This window comes from Podarcis cretensis, assembly GCF_951804945.1.
Source record: "Podarcis cretensis genome assembly, chromosome: 2".
Lineage (NCBI taxonomy): Eukaryota > Metazoa > Chordata > Lepidosauria > Squamata > Lacertidae > Podarcis > Podarcis cretensis.
The window spans coordinates 51,887,558-51,907,695 of NC_137171.1; the positions used below are offsets into that span (position 1 = coordinate 51,887,558).

Sequence of the window (20,138 nt, forward strand, 5' to 3'; positions counted from 1 at the left end):
CACACACACACCTGCTTGCCAGTAGCAGTTTGTGCTTGAACATGTAAATCCTTCTGCATTGGCTCTGAAACTCAGTGCTAGCTGATTGCACTCCCAAACACCAGCAAACCAGGAACCCCACCCTGCAGGGCAACTAAACACCTGCCTGCTTCTTTCAGCTTCCTTAGTGGAGTACTATGTCCTTTTGAATTTTGCCGGCATGAAAACACAATGAGCTCTATAATAAGTTTATTTATTCCCAGTGCAGAAATACCGGTCAGTTTGTTTCTGCAAACCTGAGTAACTTAATCCCATGGAGCATATTCTAGTTTATAAATACACCCACACACAACATTAAAGGAAGGTAGAGATATTGGAGCCTATTCAGGTAGTCACATGTCGCTCAAGAAGATTGGGCACATATTCTATGTTGCTGTGATCTGCCAAAGGATTACTGCTTGCTCAAGTTTGTTCTTGGTTTTTACTTCGAGTTCTCCCCCAGATTGCTGTGTGTGTGTATCTGTATCTGTATCTGTATCTGTATCTGTGTGGTGCCTTTTGACCACATGAAGATCTGCACTTGCAGTAGGAGTTCATTATTAGTATTATGATTATCTTGCCTCATCTTGACAAATGGAGACAACACACGGTTGTTAATCTTTCATTACCTTTGCATCTGTATATTTATATTCTTTTTTGTGTCCTCATTGCCTTTCTCCACCATTTTTGTTCCTCCATCAGGACTTATCCAGAGAACGACTTCTTTCCTTCTGAGAGGTAGTAACAGCAGCTTGTTGCTTGGGCCTTGCTTTCACGTTTCCTCCCTGCTGGGCAACACGTGCTGTTCCTCTTGGGCAGTCTAGGCTCCTCTCTCTTGCCACTGCTTTGTCAGGTTGCTGCTTCCCGTTGGGTAGGGGAGTGCTGGGGTGGGTAGGGGATGTTCATTAAAAAATCTCCATTGAATAGCACTGAGGATAAGCAAATGAAACCCAACTAGGATGGTTTGCAGCCCGCTACGTGGCAACTCTACTACTTTGCTGGTGGTGGTTTCAAGGTTTGGGTGATAGATGGGAATAAATTACACTGTGGCTTTAATGGCAGGGGGAAACTGGAATTGTTGAGTGATTGGCAGCATTGCCACATCTGACACAAATGAACAGCTTTTGCACATTTCCATGTTCATTTAAATATATGCAAATTGCCATTGATCAACATTTAGATGCAAATACTGATATTTAAAAGATGTGTCAATCCTACCCTTTGCCCTCTTTTTAATGGAATCTGGAATCTTGCAAAATTCTGTCTAGATTTGCCGCTTTGAAGGGAAAGTTTAGGTGCTTAGTTGTGAAAGGTTGTGTTGGCATCTAAATTTTAAGTGACAATTCCACACTCACCCATCCAGCTCATTGTGCATATATACTTGTCCTTAATTTAGCTAGTATGCATGTACTAGGGTGGCTATTAATTTATTTTTTATTTTTTAAATCTCTTTGTAAGTAATTGGAAGGCTGTTTTTAAAATCTTGTTCTGCTGGGTAATTGTTCTTGGCAGCCCACTTGGCCTAAATGGACGTGTCAGGTGATTATGTATTGATCAACAGGAGTTAAAGTACATCTCCACAGTCTGACAAAGCTTATCAATAAATGTGAGCTGCAGTGGAAGCCTCATAGGATTCTATGATCATTCATAACTTGTCTCATTCTTTGGGTATGAAAGGATGTGTGAGTGTTTGTGTGAGGGGGGATCAAAGCTGGTTTCAGAAGTCAAAAGAGGGCATAAATTTTTGCCCAGCCTACAGCTCGGCCTTCTGCAGAGCATGAGATCAAATAACTGAGCATATTAAGGAATCTTAAGTGGCCTATAACTTTGTTGTTGTCTTTGGAGTAGATGAGAAATTGGTCTGGATCCATGACTTAGCAGGCAATCTTACAAACAAGGCTAATGTGAGGAAGCTCAAAACCTAGATTTGCAATTTTAAGTAGATCCATTCTCTAGCTGTAATCATGCCTCAGTCATGAGGTTCTTGCAGAGCAAAATATGTTGTATGTATGTCTCTTCTGGTGACAGGTCACCAATTCACAGATCTATATAGCATTCACAAGTCCAATATTTGTTCATAGAATCCATTTGTTTCTTGGTCACGTTGAGTCTACTTCACACAGGCATGTTCATTGCTTGGTATCTAATCCTTTGGTGATTTCCAACCATAAGTGCGATCTGTCATCACTGAGGTTGTTGGGTGATATGAAAGTCCCATCTGTTGTGAATTGTGATCAAACGGCAATCCTGGCTCCTGTTACCTTCTCTCAGGAGGTTAAAAAAAGCAGTGCTACTTTTAAGAGGTCATGTTTGTCCCAAAGATGGCCACTTTTTCTGTTAACGCAGCCTCACAGCTTAGTGGTTGAGAAAAATTGTCCTGAGAGGGAACTGCTGAAAATAATCCTCACCTTTTCCGCTCAGTGCTGTTTACTGCATTGTGTTGCTGTTTTAATAGGTAGTTTGGAGGTGCCAGAGCTGCCTGTTGAAGCTGCAAATAGCCCAAGAACACTATGAGTAATTATATAGGGGGGTTGGGGTCCGGAAAAGGGTTCCTTTCTCTTCATCCTGTGGTTGTTTTCCTACTATGGCCAAGTCACTCTGTGCTTGGGTCTAGTCAGAGGGTAGTTCGCCTCAGACAGGAAATGGGACCTACAGTCCTACAGCACATTATTTTCTCAAAGTTATATTTGTTTCTTCATGGCAACATATTCCAATACACTTCACTGTATTGGGAGCTTTAATTAGTAGTAAGTAGGGCTTTGCATTGCTCACCTGGAATGTTGAGGGAAGTTGGTTTGGATCTAACATAGTAGAAAATGCCCTTTTATTCCTTACAGTGGGCCTGTTCTTTTTTCAAGTCTCATACAAAACTGACTTTCCTAGAAATTGAATTGCTTGGCAAGCTTAGAATCCAGTAAACTAAAAGCTGCTACAACCTTGCCAAAATCCTTTGATCCTTTGGCAGTGCAAGGCTGCCATGTCTTTCTCTGCTGCAGTTTTCATTGTGGGGTTTCCCGTCTGTTTTCTCCAGTCAAACCAGTCCATTTTGCTAAAACTAGCTTTGTTGCCCTCATTTGAGTATTGACTATTTTCACTGCCCTCCAGGATTTCTGTTGCTCAGTTTTCTTTAACCCTTGAAATGGTTGAGGCCCTCTTTAGGTCATTTCAGAAACTTCTGAGGGCTTTGGGCTCTCTGGTTTTTCTGATTGTCCGGCTTTTATTACATGAGAGTGCTTTGCTATCTTCAGGAGCCCAGAGAACCAATAAAAAGTGTTCCATGGGAAAGCTCTGCTTCAATCAACGTGGGTTTTTAAATACTCGCCTCAAATTTCCTCTGTGATGAAGGTGCAAGTGGGAACTAATTATGGAAGTCTTGGCTTTCTAAATCATACCTTTTAAGTGTTGCCTTTAAATCTACAAGCCAAAGAAGTATCAGGGTTCTGGGTCATAAGTCCAGAACTTGATTGGGATTTGCATGCAGGTCTTTGAGTGACTTACTGTAGAACTGCAAGGTTTCACACTCCCAGTTGCTTTACAGTAGTAACAACTGAGAAACTTTCACCTAGATTAAAGGTAAAGGGTAAAGGGACCCCTGACCATTAGGTCCAGTTGTGGCCGTCTCTGGGGTTGCGGCACTCATCTCGCTTTATTGGCCGAGGGAGCCGGCGTACAGCTTCCGGGTCATGTGGCCAGCATGTCTAAGCCGCTTCTGGTGAACCAGAGCAGCGCACGGAAACGCCATTCACCTTCCCACCATAGTGGTACCTATTTATCTACTTGCACTTTGACGTGCCTTCGAACTGCTAGGATGGCAGGAGCTGGGACCAAGCAACGGGAGCTCACCCCGTCGCAGGGATTCGAACCACCGACCTTCTGATCAGCCGGTCCTAGGCTCTGTGGTTTAACCCACAGCGCCACCCACGTCCCTTTCACCTAGATTAGGTTGCTTTAAAAGGGGCGGGGGACAGGAAAGGATTTTTGTGTGAAAGGACATGTGAGCTTGGTTCTGGTACTGATCACACCTTTCTTTTGGCTAAAGCAGTAATGGCCAAACTTGGCCCTCCAGCTGTTTTGGGACTACAATTCCTATATAGGAAATGCACCCAAACTATGAAAAGAGATCAAAGGTTTAGAAGAAAAGGTGATTTCTAACTCTCCCACCATCAAGCACCATCTAATTAAATGTTTTCCCCCTTTCCTTTGCTGTTAAGATGGGGCGTCAAACTTAAAAAAGAATTTGCGTGCATGTAGGTTAACCAGATAGTAAATGTGGTGTAAAATAAAACACATAAGAACAAGAATCAGTGTGTGATCAGTTTACTTCGTGTCTTCTGAACAGAAATATTTCATAGGTGAAAGGAACGGTGCTGGAACATGTTAAAAGCAAAAGTGACTTATGGTCTTTGCAGCCAAGAATAGCATTGCCCCTGAGACTGCAGTCTTGGGTACTTTTATGAGAGAGCAAGTCGCCTTGAACTCAGTGGGATTTACTTCTAAGGAAACATGCATAAAATTGGGCTGTTACTTAGAGTGTATGGGATTAAAGTTCCTCCTTGGTGCATGTGACATTGCACAGAAACAGAAGGGTTTGATGGCCATAAGAAATGGTCCTCTAAGGGAGCATGTTTCGTTGCACTTTTCTCTCTCTCTCTCTGCTCCCTCTTAACATTCGGTTTCGGATACATTTATCTTTGTGAGTAAACACTGCTGCCCCTTAAAAAGGTAAAGGTACCCCTGCCCGTACGGGCCAGTCTTGACAGACTCTGGGGTTGTGCGCCCATCTCACTTAAGAGGCCAGGGGCCAGCGCTGTCCGGAGACACTTCCGGGTCACGTGGCCAGCGTGACATCGCTGCTCTGGCCAGAGCCAGAGCCAGAGCCGCACACGGAAACGCCGTTTACCTTCCCGCTGGTAAGCGGTCCCTATTTATCTACTTGCACCCGGAGGTGCTTTCGAACTGCTAGGTTGGCAGGCGCTGGGACCGAGCAGCGGGAGCGCACCTCGCCGCAGGGATTCGAACCGCCAACCTTTCGATCGGCAAGCCCTAGGCGCTGAGGCTTTAACACACAGCGCCACCTGCGTCCCTTAGTGGCTCTGAATTTATTTGTTTTATTTTTAAGCAAACCACAGATTTCTTAAAGAGTTTATTTTCCCGTAGCTTCTTTCTTTTGCATGGATAAGCTGAAAACATTTTCTGGGCCTTACAGGTTTTCCTTTTTTCGTTTCTTTTCCTTTCCTTTATCTCCTCTGCATCTGCCCTACAAACAGCAGCCAGGATGATGATCTGGAATACAAAGGAAGAGCCGTGTGTTAAACTGCAAAGAGCAGCTGAATTCTTGAGGTCTGTGGTCCTTGTAGCCCAAAACCACATCCTCCGGAAGTACAAAGCTTGAGTTCTTGCTGGGCCAGATGGAGTGACCACAGGAAATGACTCCAGATAGTCATCTTTGGCAAAGAGCCATGCAATACCCTAATGTAAGGGGAGAGTTATTCTCCCTTCCAATGAATATAGATTTCCCCACCACCACCACCAGTTGAAATTAAGCTCTCTAGATAGGCTAGCTGTGCTTAATTGGAAATATCCTAATTGCAACATAGATTTGAAAAAGGCTTTTGAATTACCACCCTCCTTCTTAAACATTTCATCATTTTTTAACAACCAAGTTAAGAGTGAGGTCTTGCAAGTTTATTAGCGTAATCAGATTTTTGCCCCAACAACCATATACTGTAGCCTAATCCTACAAAGTTTTGAGTTAGTGGAATTTTTGCTGAAGACTTTGCTCAGGACTCTGCTCTCAAGTAATTCTTCCTACATCTTATTTTGACTACAATACCCAGTCACTTTCCTTGCATGCCCTGATGTGACTACATTGGCTACCAATTAGTTTCCAATTCAAAGTGCTGGTTTTGGTCTATAAAGTATTGTGCTGTTTGTACCCAAATATCACAAGGACGACTTCTCATATGAATCAACATGGGCATCTGATACCCATCTCTATGCTCTCCTCTGAGGGAGGATGTGGAGGGTGGTGGCATGAGAATGAGTCTTCTCAGTGGCAGCTCTGTTTATGGAATGCTTTCCCCAGAGGGCATGCCTGGTGCCATCACATTTTAAGTTTACTAGACATTCATAGGGTGGGGGGGGGATGGTATCTTTGGTAAAGTAATTGCTTCTATAGCTCAGAGTATGCGACAATGGTATCAAGTAAGTATCAAGAAGGACCTATCCGCACCAATCTCAATTGTCACCTGTTTCCATCTCTCCATCACCTAGCCCAGGGGTCTGCAACCCGCGGCTCCAGAGCCGCATGTGGCTCTTTTACACCTTTGCCGTGGCTCCGGGGCGGATACTAGCGAGGGGAGGAGGCGCATTGTGCGCCCCGACAGTCCCCACTGTGGCGGGCGCTGTACTGGCTGTGACATCGCATGGGGGCGGTGCGTGCGTTAGTTTTGCGGCTCCCAGGTTTTTTTTTTCTTTGGAAACAGGTCCAAGTGGCTCTTTTTGTCTTAAAGGTTGCAGACCCCTGACCTAGCCTCTTAAAGCTCACATTGGGCTCTTAAGGTGTTGCCATGATCACGAGAAAAGCACATTATAGTCTGTGGCACATGTGGAGACCAAGTGTTTGTCTTGTTCCCTATGATACAGGTGGAGATTTGGCATCTGCAGATCCCATGGTCCTGGAGCAGTATGTGGTGGTGGCAGATTACCAGAAGCAAGAAAGCTCTGAGATTAGCTTGTGTGCTGGCCAAGTGGTGGACATAATTGAGAAGAATGAATCTGGTAAGGAGAGCTCAGTGGAAGCTTTAAATTAGATACATGCCTTGAGATTTCAGTAAAGCTTTTGACAAAGCCCCCCTTTATATTCTTGCAGAGAAACTGGTAAAAAGTGTACTGGACAAAATAATTGTTAGGTGGATTTGTAGCTGGTTCACTGACTCCTCGGGAGGTGAAGGACTCTCCTTCATTGGAGGTTTTTTAAGCAGAGGTTGGATGGCCATCTGCCATGTAAAGCTAAAAAGGTAAAGGACTCCTAGACGGTTAAGTCCAGTCGAATTCGACTATGGGGTGTGGCACTCGTCTCCGCTTTCAGGCCGAGGGAGCCAGCATTTGTCCACAGACAGCTTTCCGGGTTATATGGCCAGCATGACTAAACCACTTCTGGCACAACAGGACACCGTGATGGAAGCCAGAAGTGCATGGAAACGCTGTTTACCTTCCCACTGCAGTGGTACCTATTTATCTACTTGCACTGGTGTGCTTTCAAACTGCTAAGTTAGCAGAAGCTGGGACAGAGCAACGGGAGCTCACCCCGTCGTGCATATTTGAAATGCCGACCTTCCAATCAGCAAGCCCAAGAGGCTCAGTGGTTTAGACCACAGCGCCACCCACATCCTTCCTTTTACCTTTACCCGTCATATGCAATCTAGCTGAGATTCCTGCTTTGCAAGGGGTTGGACTAGATGATCCTCGGGGTTCCAAATCTACAATTCTATGATTCTATGAAAAGAGCTTGTAAACAGGATCTCCTGTTCCTTGTAGGTTTCAAATGAGATCTGAAGCCCAGTGCCTGTTTTGTGGAGGTGGATGGGACATTTAAGCAGGCTGGCATCTATCTATATAGGAGGGTCATGCATGTATCAGCTTGTGATGACTAACATCTACATGCAATAAATGCCAAGGTTTAAGGGCTTCTATTGTAGCCTCTGATACACAAATCACTCAGCTATATGCTTTAGGTGGTATTGTCCTTGGCAACAAGTTACACAGGCACAAAGCTCCCATTTCAGAGTCACCATATTACATTAATAAAAGGACCATGCCATTCTTAGTTGCCAGTCCAGCTTTTTTGATGGGAAAGTAATGTGCTCATCTTCTTACAATTATCTTAGTTTATTTAGTAACATGACCTATTGTAGAAGGAGCTATGCTTAGAATTAAATTAATGTCTTTCCCCACCCAAGGAAATAATATATACAATACTTTTGCCTTCCTTATTTAAGTAAAATAAGAAGTCGCCTTGAAAAATAGCTTTGGACTTGCATTTTGACAACAGAGAAACTTCTACTACAGGATTATACTAGTAGGCGATTTGTTTTTTTCAGCACAATGAAGCAAGTTACTTGCTGCTCAATTTCTATCCACCAGCCATCCATTGTGAAGCAGTGACACCAACGTTGTTGCTGTTTCAAAACACACTGTGCTGAATTTTTATGGATAATTTTAAACTTCACATTATTCTCTTATTGAATAGCTTTCTATAAATTACCATCTTGATTTGCTTCGATGTCATATAGAGGTCAAATCATTTCATAGTTATTCCCTGAATACCTTGTGTTACCATTCAGAATAGGGTTTTTTTTAATGAATTCTGAATTCACATAAAAAGACAAGTGCACAATAAATTGAATTACTGTATTAATTAAGCTGGGTTTATTGTCCGAGCTCAACAACATAAAGAGAATGATAAAGAAATAAAATTATCTATGTGTAAAAGTCAACTCCCAATGTTCTGTCATTCTCCCCAAACATTGTGTTATGCTTAGTGTGACTAAGAAAGTCTTAAGGCAGAGCTATGCAAACACAGTCTTGCTTGTTTCTCTGCAGCTTCCATTGGGTTCTGTGGAACATTATGGGCTGCTGTCTAGGACCTAGGTGAGAGGGTTGTTGACTGTTTTACTCTCCAGAATCAGCAGCAGGTTTAGCTGGTGTCTCTTCACCCCTGAAAACAAATGGCTTCCATTTTCATATAACAAAAACTACTACCTGAAGACAATATTGTGGAGGCAAAATAATGCCAATCTCCCCTGCTCCTGACAGGCTAAAGAATATCCCTTCTCCCCTTTCTGAAGGCTCTTCCAGTGCTGATCTACTTTCTAGCAGGTGACATAAAACTTTATAAGCTTATTGGAGACTTTCCAGAAGAACTGAGCTCTTTTTATATAGACCAAGTGATTTAGCGTTTAAGGACATCCTGCCAATTTGATGTAACATTTGCGATTGGGAAGCAGTATAGGGTATAGCTATGATTATGTCAATGATTTTAAAATATGTGATCATTTTAATAAAAAAATATTCAAACACTGTGTGACCTTCTAAAAATTAAGTGTCTGTAGTGTGGGAGCAGCTGAGATGTGTTAACTCTGAGAACGTTTTCTCCCATAGCCTAAAATAAAAGAAGAGCCAATTCCTTGGAGGTTGGTTTTATTTATTTGTGGGTTAGAACATGTATTTTAGTGTAAACACAGAATTCCAGGATCTTACAACAGATGAAAGTACAATTTTATGAAAACATTTCCAAAATAGTAAGTTCTTTTTTTAAAAAAAATCATTGCTTCGTGAAATAGAACGTTGACAGATTAAAAAGATATTCAGTAACTAGTGGAAAGCCATGAAGGAGGGAGACAATTGCACGTCACAGTGTAAGGTAATACATTATCTTGGTCCAGCCACTGGGAAAGTGTTCTCCTTCTCTTGTCCCACCCAGCTGTTTCTCCACAGCTGGAATGGATGGAATGGATTCAGTTCCAAAGTGAGAACTTAATGTGGCTTTTCAGCTAATGCTATTTTCCTTCCCCTTTAGGCTGGTGGTTTGTGAGCACATCAGATGAACAAGGATGGGTCCCAGCTACGTGCTTAGAAGTTCAGGATGGAGCCCAGGATGAATTTTCAATGCAACCTGAAGAAGGTGAGAAAATGGTTTAAGAGAAGCTCCCCAATAATTCCTGGGTTTTTTATTTGAACTGCTCTAGTCCAGCTATATTTTTCAGGCTGTTGTCCAGGGAGCAAAAACTCCAGTTTGGTTTGCATTTTAAAAAGTCCTAGTATCTCTTCTCTCTAGCAAGCTCCCATGAAGGCTGAACTGGATATCACTGACAGAGAAGGTGGTGCTAATGAGCTCGCTTGAGCCTTTCCCAGCCTTCAGTATCCAACGTTTCCTCTAGCTTTGAGCCACAAGCCACACCAGCTTTTGCTATGAAAAGCACACATTCTGAATTAAGACCCCTAAATGGGTGCTTTGTTGGGTTATTTCTTTTTATGACAGTTGCTGTTATCCTATTGCATTGCACATGAGTAATATTTGCTATGGCTGTTCACACTGGAAAGTCCCAAGTGGTTTACATGGACTCCACGGTGGTTTCTCTTCCCCTTTCTGCTCAAGTTCACATGCACTTATTTTCAACAATGCGGCAACAGCAGGTGCTCCTGTGACGTTTTTACTAGGTCCTCCCCATGGTGGCTTCTTGTGATGGAATGAGAAATGCAGAGACAGACATCAACAAAACAGGTCTAAAGTGTCAAAAGTGCACAACGCTTTTTGAGGAACTTCTTCAGTTTGTTGTGATTTCTTCGTTCCTTCCTTTTTTAGAAGGTGCAGATACTTCTCATTTTTAATATGACGCCTTTGTTAAGCAAAGCATCCAAGTCTTTCATATGAGCTATGGAGGGATCAAGGTGCATTGTCTGGTTGTGGAATTGTCTGCTCTATTAAACAAGGCTGATACTTCCAAGGAGTGAAGAGCTGCCTCCTTACACCCTGTTTTGTCCCTCTCCTGCTTCCCCAACATGCTCCTCCCAGTCCCATGGAGATACTGGTCTCTTCCCAGGCACGTGGGCCGCCGTCGGACTCTTGGGGACTTGTACACCAGTGGATGGGGTCAAGGTGGATGCTGTGGAGATTGCTTTTATTGACCTCCATTTGTGCTTTGGACATTTGTCTACTTCCCGTTTCTGCATGTGCTGCCCATTGTGGTGTTTGCATGTGTTGTTGCATGTAATATATTACTTATTCACTGGGAATCCACCCTTTGTATTTCCTTGTGTGCATTGCTGGTCATATATGTTAAACCCCCACCCACCCCTCTTTCTCCTGCTTCTGGTACTTACTGTGTCAATGCCTCATGATTTAGGAGTTCTGCTCTTCTGTGCCAGACTAGAGAGGATGTTAAATGCTCCTTTACATTCAACTTGCAAGTGCTAAAAAATGCAAATTGCATTGGGTGGGCTGATAATTACTGGGCTCACAGCTGGCATGGTGAGAGAATTTTTCTCTTTGTTTCCCCTGTTATGGTCTTAAGGAAAATCTCAGAAGCCAGTATTTGTTCTAGAAGACATTTCTCTCCCTATTATTTCTTTCTTTTCTTTTTTCATGTTTGTTGTTTGAAAATAGGGGAATTCGTGGAAGGGAAATGGGGTCGATCTTAGGGAATTATATAAAATATAAGGAGAAATGGTTCATTAAGATAAATAAGATAAATTAATTTGGAATAAATGGGTTATTTAAAATTACAAATAAGGTTTTAAAATTTGGGGTAAGAATCTGTGGAATCAATTTAAGGGAAATGGAATACAAGAGGGGGAGGGGGGGAAGTCCGGGAAAGATGCCACTGAAACCAAGTGTAAATCATATTTGTTTTTTCTTTCTTTCTTGCTATCTTTCCTTTTTATTCTGGAAAATTTTTAATAAATATTATTAAAAAAAAAAATAGGAGACATTTCTCTCCCAAAGCAAATACCCCCTTTCAAAAGAGGAATTTCCTCAAGACTGCAAGGATATGTGCGTGCAAAATTTAAATTCTCCCTCCATAACTGCTGTGAGCCTATACATTATCTCTCTCTCTCTCTCTCTCTCTCTCTCTCTCTCTCTCTCTCACACACACACACACACACACACACACACACACGTCTGGCTGATGCAATTAATAAGCACACACTAGCATGTTAAATATGAAGATACATTTAATGTCTTGTCTGGTTGCCCTTAGTTGACTCAGATATTTGCTTCTTGCACAGTGTTTCTAGCTTATCTTAAATCTAGAAGGAAAACAAAGACTGGCACAGACCTGCTGGATGTAATCGGCCACATCTCAGAGTTTTCGTGCTTTGGCTGTGTTCCTTATAATTCCTGTTGCATCCTGATGCCATGACATCTGTTTGATGCTCTGCTGATGTGCTTCTGAAGTACAGTGTGGAGCATGTTACAGATAGGTAGCCGTGTTGGTCTGCCATAGTCAAAACAAAATAAAAGAAAAAAATTCCTTCCAGTAGCACCTTAAAGACCAACTAAGTTAGTTCTAGGTATGAGCTTTCGTGTGCATGCACACTTCTTCAGATACATGTTCTTCAGATACGTGGAGCATGTTGGTTGTGTGCTCAGGCACTTGGAACACATTTTATGGCTAAACATTTCAAGTGGACACATACATCCACTGAAGTACCTCATCATGAAGTTGGCAGTTCAAGGTTATGTTAGTCTAACCAAGTGCTTGTCCACACTTTGCTTGTCCCATGCCCAGAAAGCATAGGTCTGAGTGGTTTTCTGCTTGCCCCACCACTTCCCCGGGAAAACCTGCACTTTGCAACTGAATGGAAGGAAATATAAGTCCACGAAAAACCTGCTCCAAATCAGCAGTAAAGAGTGGCTTTTCCTGGAGAATGTGGCAACTCAAACTGAAGTGTGGATGAGCTCATATACTGCAGTTCTGTAAGTGGAAAGGACTGTGCATGTTGTTTCAGCTCTTCCTGCCAGAGATATCATTAAACTAGCTGTGAAACTGATTCCTGGCTCTGCATGAGGCATTTCTAGAAATGGGGACTGCAGATGAGTATTGAATGCCAATGGCAGTCTTGCTGAGGCAGACTAGCTGGCATCACTTTGGCAGCTGTGCATAGGGAAAGCAGGCCACAAAAGCATTGTTTGTTATTTGTCAGTAATGCAGGTGGTGTGTGTGTGCTTGGATTTCTTGCTTCTCTTTCTGTGGAGTTGTCGTGATTATGTTTTTAGTGATACCAAGTTCTTCCGCTTAGTCTTAGCTAGCTGTTACTTCCTTTTCCTCTGGATCGTCACTGGAAATTGGTTACAAGCCTTATGGCTCTGGTGTTGGCATAATGCGCATTCCCCCATAACTTTACCCACAGTCTGGTACTAGGGAGGATGGAAGGCAGTGGCAGCTAACCTGTAGCCTTTCAGATGTGCTTGGCCTCCCAATTCCCATCAGGCTTAGCCAGCATGTCCAATGGTCAGGGATTAGGAGAGTTGCTGCAGTCCGACAACATTTGGAAGCTACCACCTTGTCTATCTGTGATGTAAGAGATAGGGAATGGTTGTCATGATAACAGGGGCAGAGGTCAAGTAAGCACACTGTTTTTGCAAGAGAGCTCGACGGTGGCAGCATGACCCCAGGCGAGGAGAAACAGAGGAAACGAATGGGATGCAATCTTGGAACCAGTGGAGTTATTGCAAGAGCTGTGAAATAGCTGCTTATTGGAGTGGTGTGGTTCCTTGAGTGCTATAACATGGGAGAAGCATGGTCTCTTTAATTGCACAGGAGAAGCTATCTGTGAGTCTCTGGTGTTACAGCGCTCATGTGAGTGGAGCACTCAAATGAACACTTGTGCACCCAGATAAAGCTGCTGAAACAACATCGGAACTGATGCTTAAGGTGTTTGGTATCAGACACTTAGGGCAAATGGAGAAGCAGATTCTTTTTAGAACAGGCCTGTGCAACACCCCACCCCTGACAAGCCTGGTGTACGCAGCCCACCTCATTTCCACTGACCACCTATTACAGCTGCCTGTCTTCAATTGGAAAAACAGAGAGGTTGTCACGCACCAGGCAGGGGCTGATAGGGTTCATTAGACTTACAGGAGGGTATTACAAGTTATGTGAGTAGATTTTTGGAAGCTTGTGTCAGGTGGATAGGCTCTCGACCCTGGTGTGTGATGCACCCGATTGCCAACCTTCCCATGCCATGTAATCCAGTTCAGCGTGCAAGACTTAAACAAACAGGGACTTGTAACAAGTTTTGTTTTCTTCTCTTCTATTTTGCTCCCAACAGAGGAGAAGTATATGGTCATTTACCCCTACACTGCTCGGGACCAAGATGAAATGAACCTGGACAAAGGGGCTGTTGTGGAGGTGATCCAGAAGAACCTGGAAGGATGGTGGAAGATAAGGTACCTTTCATTCGGGGTTAATGAAGACGAACCAGTGGGAGGCAGGCATGCCTGAATATAAGGGGCAAGCTACTTTTATTTATTTATTACTGCAGTCTTGTGTACTAAAACCCAATGATGCTTATCTCTGTCTCTTGCAAAGCACCCTTAGGAGAGGGTAGCTTCCATCCAAGAAGGGACAGAAGGAGAGATCAGGTTAAGACACACAAAGCTCCAGGAATGACTGATGTAGAGGAATGCATTTTGTGGCATTCTGCTCTGTTTCTAGGAGATAAAAATTAGATAACACAAGCTCTTTGAGGAAGAGGAGTGGAGACACAGAGGCAATACTTTAATGTTGAAAGGAATTGCTTCTTGCATTATGAACAGATGGCATATTGCCTCGGGACAATGAGATGCCCTGAAAATCTCATTGGCACATTTTGGTATATAAGGTGGTCCCACCAACACATTTGTGGGTTTCGGAAACATGTGAAGGAAACTATCCAAAAGGTAACAAGGCATGATGTGCCACTGAAGCTACATTTTCATATCACAAAATGGTGGGTGCAAAGAGGTGGGTTCTTTGGCTATCAAAAAAAGCCTTTAAAGATGCTGTAATGCATAGGGGGAAAGGTACTCGAACGGTTGAGTTGGGGAAAGAGGTTGTAGAGAATGCCCTGAACCATGCTCCTTTATTGGCTTAAACTGCATGCTGCTGCAGTTGTCGTTGCAGTTAAGGGCACTTACTTCCTTTTAGTGGTAAAATGTGTTTATCACACAGTCTCTGCTTTAAACCAAACCAACACACACAGCATTGTCACAATGACTGCAACTGAAAGTGCTGGGTGGTGCACAGGTTGGTTCATTAGATGCAAAAAAGTGTGTTATTTTAGTACCTACTTTTCGTAAGAGACCCATTTCTACACTTCTGACTCCAACATAATGAAACTGCAGACTGATGAGTGAAATCCTCCAGCATCCTTAAATTAAGGGGGAATGTCTCCCATCTTTCTGTTCTTTTTGCCTGGTATATTTCTTGCTCCTCAATCAAAGCATCTCTCTCAATTGTGCACTCTGTTTGCTGTTGAACAAGTCAACCATCCATCAGATTTTTGCATCTGTGTTGCCTAAAGAGGCTGCTGTTTGTTTTTGGTTTGTTTTTCTTTAATAAAAAAAAATTCTGGCTATAGATTTTTGAAGTGCCTTGTAACGGGACAGCTAAAATATGGTTCACATTTGCAATAGAAAATGGTTGAAAATGTATGTGTTAATCAGATGGGGCAAAAATACAACACCCTGTTTACAAGGCAACTACAGCCATATTGATCAGGGCCATAACAGAACTCAAGCAGAAATAATGGGCAAACTAAGCACAAGAAAAGAATATCTTGATGACTATTCTCTAACCCTTGGTTGGTCAACTAGAGGTCTCTTCTGGCTACATTAGTTGTAAGTCTTGACACTGGGCTGACACTGACAAAGTGAGTGTCGAGGTAAAGCAGAAAGCAGGCTTTGATTTCCGTAACCTTCCAATGAACCTGCAGCATTGGCAACCACTACACCAGGAAAAAAGAATGTGTGTTGACATTTTAAACTGAGGAAATTTGCTTCAAAGAATCTCGAGTCTATTAAAGGCGCAGCAGCTGGCGTCATCTGATCCTAGCATCTTTGCCTCTGGCCACTAAGGTGGCATTTTCCTGTGGCTGGCACCAGTCCCTCCTCTCTGGCAGATGTCCTTGGTGGATGTGGTTTCTGAGTCACGGTAAAGGTTTAGGGCTATTGTTTTGTTTTGGGTTTCTCTTCTTTTAATGGTTTTGATGTAAGAAAAGAAGACAAACGGCACACTGGAAAAGTAGCGACCTTTGTATAAGAACTGGAAACACCAAGAGTTAGACTGCTTTGCATGTGACAGAAAAGTAGATGCACCTGTTATTACCACATGCCCCAGTGTTGTTTCCTGTTATACCTTCTTTTTTACATTGTGCTTATGTGCCACAGAGAAATGTGATTGGCCCTAGATCTCTATGTATATGCAGTGTATGCATTAGGGATGGGGAACCTCAGGTCCAGGGGCCAAATGAGGCCCTCAGGGTTTTTCCAAGGTCACACAGCCCTCACCAGTCCTGCTTTGCGCCCTCCTTGAGTGTGTTTTTTGCCTGGCTAGAATGTGCCTGGATGGAGAGGGATGTGTGAATGTGTAAAAACTAATCTAGTGTACAAACAGCAAATTTCGCATTTGCTGCTCTGTGGTTTCCCAGAAGGGGGTGTAGGCTGAAAAATTCCGCCCACCCCCAGGTGTCCACATGGTGAGAGTACACAGTTTGCCTCTACACAATATAGCAGAGGTGGGGCAGTCTTTGGCCCCTCCAGATGCTCTTAACATCCATCTCTCACCAGCCTCATGGCCAGTGGTCAAGGATTATGGGAATTGTAGGCTAGCAACATCTGGAGGACCACAGGTTCCCTCATCCTTGCATTTGAAGGACACAGCTGATACGTATGGTCTACAAACATGTACCTGTCAATTTTGCAATATACGATGTGGCCCTTAGTCAGGCCCACTAGACTCTGTGACATTTGTCATGCTGCTTCAAAATAAGCAGTAAGGATTCTGGACTCACTACATTAGAATAGTCCAGTGCATTTCAGGTAACAAATGATCAGAGGATCTTTCTCTGTGCCCGTGATGCACCCATAATGGGTTGGAGACTCCTGTGTTCCAGATTAGTCTTGCTGTCCCTGTATGCCATAATCCATTCCACATCTGGAGACTGGTTATTACAGCACAGCATACTGCCAGCATTTAGCCTTTCCCCCCAATGAGGTACAGCCACCTTGGGCATCTATGGAAAAATGGGAGATAAATTAGTTTAATCCACAATAAGCAAACATTCATAATTGTGAAGGTATGGGGTCTTGAAAGATACTCAAGAGTGTATCTCTCAGATAACGGAAGAATGAAATGGGGGGGGGGGGGAATCTGGATTGATCAGTCTGATTTCTCAGAATGTTGATTCAGAACCCTTTTTGTGCCTCTCAAGAACTGCTATGAATCAGGCTGGCTGTAGCCGTGATAAGAACGAGACAGAAGTCTAAATAATTTGACTATTCATATTGCTGCAGGTATCAGGGTCAGGAGGGCTGGGCCCCAGCATCATACCTGAAAAAGGGGAGTGGTGACATGCTTGCTCCAAAAGTGGGATCTGCCACTTCCGCCCACTCCTATGCACTAGACCTGGATGGAATCTCCCGGCAGCAGAACTCGGCGGGCCGAGACAAGGATGGCCCAAACAACCAAAGAGATGGAAGGTTTGATGGTCGCCCATTGCCAAATGTGGACCTTAGGCGAAGTAAGTTGGAAAGAATGAACAATAGTTTTGGGTTCTTTGTAGGACATGCTAGCCTGGTGTGGTGCAGGAAGGTCTTCATGGCTCTTGAGTTTTGTGGCTTCTTGAGAATTATAATTGGTAGAACTGGGGTTATTTAGGTCAGTTCAGCAAATGTGGCGGTAAATTTTGGAATCCTTTCTAGTGTATGTTTGTATTGCATTCTATTTTCTGCTGCTATTCCAATGAAGCATATCTCAAACTTGGTGGCAGTTGTTTGGACATTATGCATCTAGGGGGGAATGCTGTTCAGGATTTTAGTGTAGGTTTGGGTGTGAACCTACCCACCCCCCACCCCATCTCTGTAATACATGTACCCACACAGTCTCTCTTTCCCTCTTGCTCTTTTCCCCCTCAGACTTGAATGGTGGGGTCTTGTTAGTTCTTCTTAAGTATCACTTTTTGAAGCATGTTTTGATATCCTTTAATCACAATGAAATATTTTCCTGGCAGAATCACCAAAGATGAGACAGAGACCCCCTCCTCGTCGAGATCTCACAATAGTAAGTATTGGCCACAGTTGCTTTAAGCTGGGGAGTTCTGGTGCATTATTAAATACACAGAACAAAAATAAGCTAGACCAGTGGTGGTAGAAAGGGACGCAGCTTGTCTTGCCGCATTTTGCATTTTGGCATAGATTCCCATGTGCAAACATGTCCGTGTATGTAACTTGCTTCTTAATGAATGGATGAATATGGAAGTGATAAAATAATGCTCTGGTAAGGATCAGGCCATTGCTGCAATATATAAAGGGGGAAATAGTTCTTTCTACATGCATGCCCTGTGCAACTGAACCCATGCACAAAATTCATTGCATGAGAAGCTTCCCTAATATTCCTCCTTGTGATCCACATGTGCAGTGGTTCTACCTTATATAGCTGGTGCAGGAGTGAGGCTTAACCCCCCCCCCCCGATCTGCTTTCTTCTGTCAAGGGACTCTTGCCTTACGAATGAGTATATACCATTCTGTTTTGAAATAGCTGCACAGGCCTTTTCTGTTGTGTTTATGGCCAGCAGCCACCCACAAAATATAATTCAGTTGTGGCAGTTTCCATAGCACAGGTGCTCTGGAAATAAGCCTACTTACCTACCATATGTGACAATGTACAGTGTTACCTCAGGTTAAGTACTTAACTCGTTCCGGAGGTCTGTTCTTAACCTGAAACTGTTCTTAACCTGAAGCACTACTTCAGCTAATGGGGCCTCCCGCTGCTGCCGTGCCACCGGAGCACAATTTCTGTTCTCATCCTGAAGCAAAGTTCTTGCCCCGAGGTAATATTTCTGGGTTAACGGAGTCTGTAATCTGAAGCATATGTAACCCAAGGTACTACTGTACACTGCATGCATATAGAGTATATATTCTTAATCCGTCATGGGAGCATGGGCTAAGGAAAGCTTTGCTTATAAGCTTTATGCATTTGTTTCTCTATGCATACAACTTTCCCCTCAAGTTCAGGGATTGACCGAGGAAACGTTGCCTTTCCCATGAGGCCCTGGAGCACACACAGCTAGCAGGGTCAGCAGTTGAGATATGTCTGTATAGATGTTCCTGAAATAGATTTTGTTTTTAAAGCAAACTTGGCCCATTTTCCAAGTCATTCTTTTTATAACATAGTATTAGAAAGTGACTATATTCACTGATAAAAGAGTCTACAGAGAGTTGAAAATAAAACCCCACAGAGGGAACTCTTAGGGTAAGAAGATCCCTTGGGGAAAAGTGAGGGGGTTTTGCTTCTTCAGCAATAGTTTTCCCAGGAGCAGCCATTCAAAGCAGGGCTGAAGCTGGGAATACTTCTCTGCAGAGCTGAATTTTAATCTGAGCTGCACAAGGATTCATGAGCTCCTAAGGCTCTCCTCCCCTTCGAGGCAAGCAGTATGACGTCTGGAAGTTCGTTTCCAGGCCCAGACCTGCTAAACATCTCCAGCATCTTTAATCCTGTGTGGCCTCTCTTGAAAGATGAGCTTGTCAGCAGTAAATCAGTGAAGCCACATGAACCTGCCAGCCAAATGCTACCTTCCTTGTGGGCTAACTTGGAGGGCAGTGGGGTATATTGTCCCCTGTCGTCTTCGGACAGAAGTAGGCTGATGTGTGTTGTTTCTGCAACAGCCCCGTGGCCTCAACCTGCCTAAGCCTCCTGTGCCCCCGCAAGTGGAAGAGGAGTATTACACTATTGCTGACTTCCAGACTACTATCCCGGACGGCATCAGCTTCCAAGCAGGAATGAAAGTAGAGGTGAGGCTGCATCCTGCCCTGCTCTTCTCCATGCCCTTTGGGGCTTTCCATGGGTCCGCATGCTAAATCCTTTGTGTTTGCAGTAGTTGTCTGATACAGTTGCTTTATGCTGATGATTGACAGGGATGAGCAGTGCTATTTCCCCCCCCAAAAAAAAAGTTTAGGAGTACTCCCATTTTGACTCAAGAAAATAACCATTTTATAGTTCAAATGGTGGAAAATAAATACAGTAAATGGACAAAAGTACAAAGATTCACAAAATGTTTAGGGGTATGCGTGCTCCTGCATCCGCCCCAGAAAAAAGCACTGGGGATGAGGGTCAAATTTCTGTCCTTCTATCGGTGAGTAAGGAAGGATAATCCTCCCTGGTGTGCTGTGTTCTAGTCTGACTGGTATGTTCGTATTCCGTTTTAAAAGGTGTGTGGAACAGCTCACCTTTCCATCCTCCCTCCACACATGCTTAGCAGCCCCTTTCACTGGGAGAAGGTAGAAGTATAAAAAGGAGGTATTCTCTGTTTCTCCACCATGAATGGAATGTGTGCTGAAACTGCAACCATCTTTCAGC

At 43.5% G+C, this 20,138-nt stretch overlaps 1 protein-coding gene across 4 annotated transcripts in view; it reads left to right on the forward strand.

Annotated features, from left to right (window-relative positions):
- SH3PXD2B (SH3 and PX domains 2B) overlaps positions 1 to 20,138 on the forward strand; it is a 105,454-nt gene that overhangs the window by 77,501 nt on the left and 7,815 nt on the right. For 2 of the 4 annotated variants that reach the window (XM_079964785.1, XM_079964783.1), the window contains exons 7-13: positions 721 to 756; positions 6,664 to 6,798; positions 9,599 to 9,703; positions 13,855 to 13,972; positions 17,078 to 17,304; positions 17,794 to 17,843; positions 19,448 to 19,573. In XM_079964785.1, the coding sequence (XP_079820911.1) occupies positions 721 to 756; positions 6,664 to 6,798; positions 9,599 to 9,703; positions 13,855 to 13,972; positions 17,078 to 17,304; positions 17,794 to 17,843; positions 19,448 to 19,573 (797 nt within the window). Of the gene's footprint in view, positions 1 to 720; positions 757 to 5,136; positions 5,359 to 6,663; positions 6,799 to 9,598; positions 9,704 to 13,854; positions 13,973 to 17,077; positions 17,305 to 17,793; positions 17,844 to 19,447; positions 19,574 to 20,138 lie in introns of those variants that run through there. The other 2 variants (XM_079964786.1, XM_079964784.1) reach the window with 2 other exon arrangements.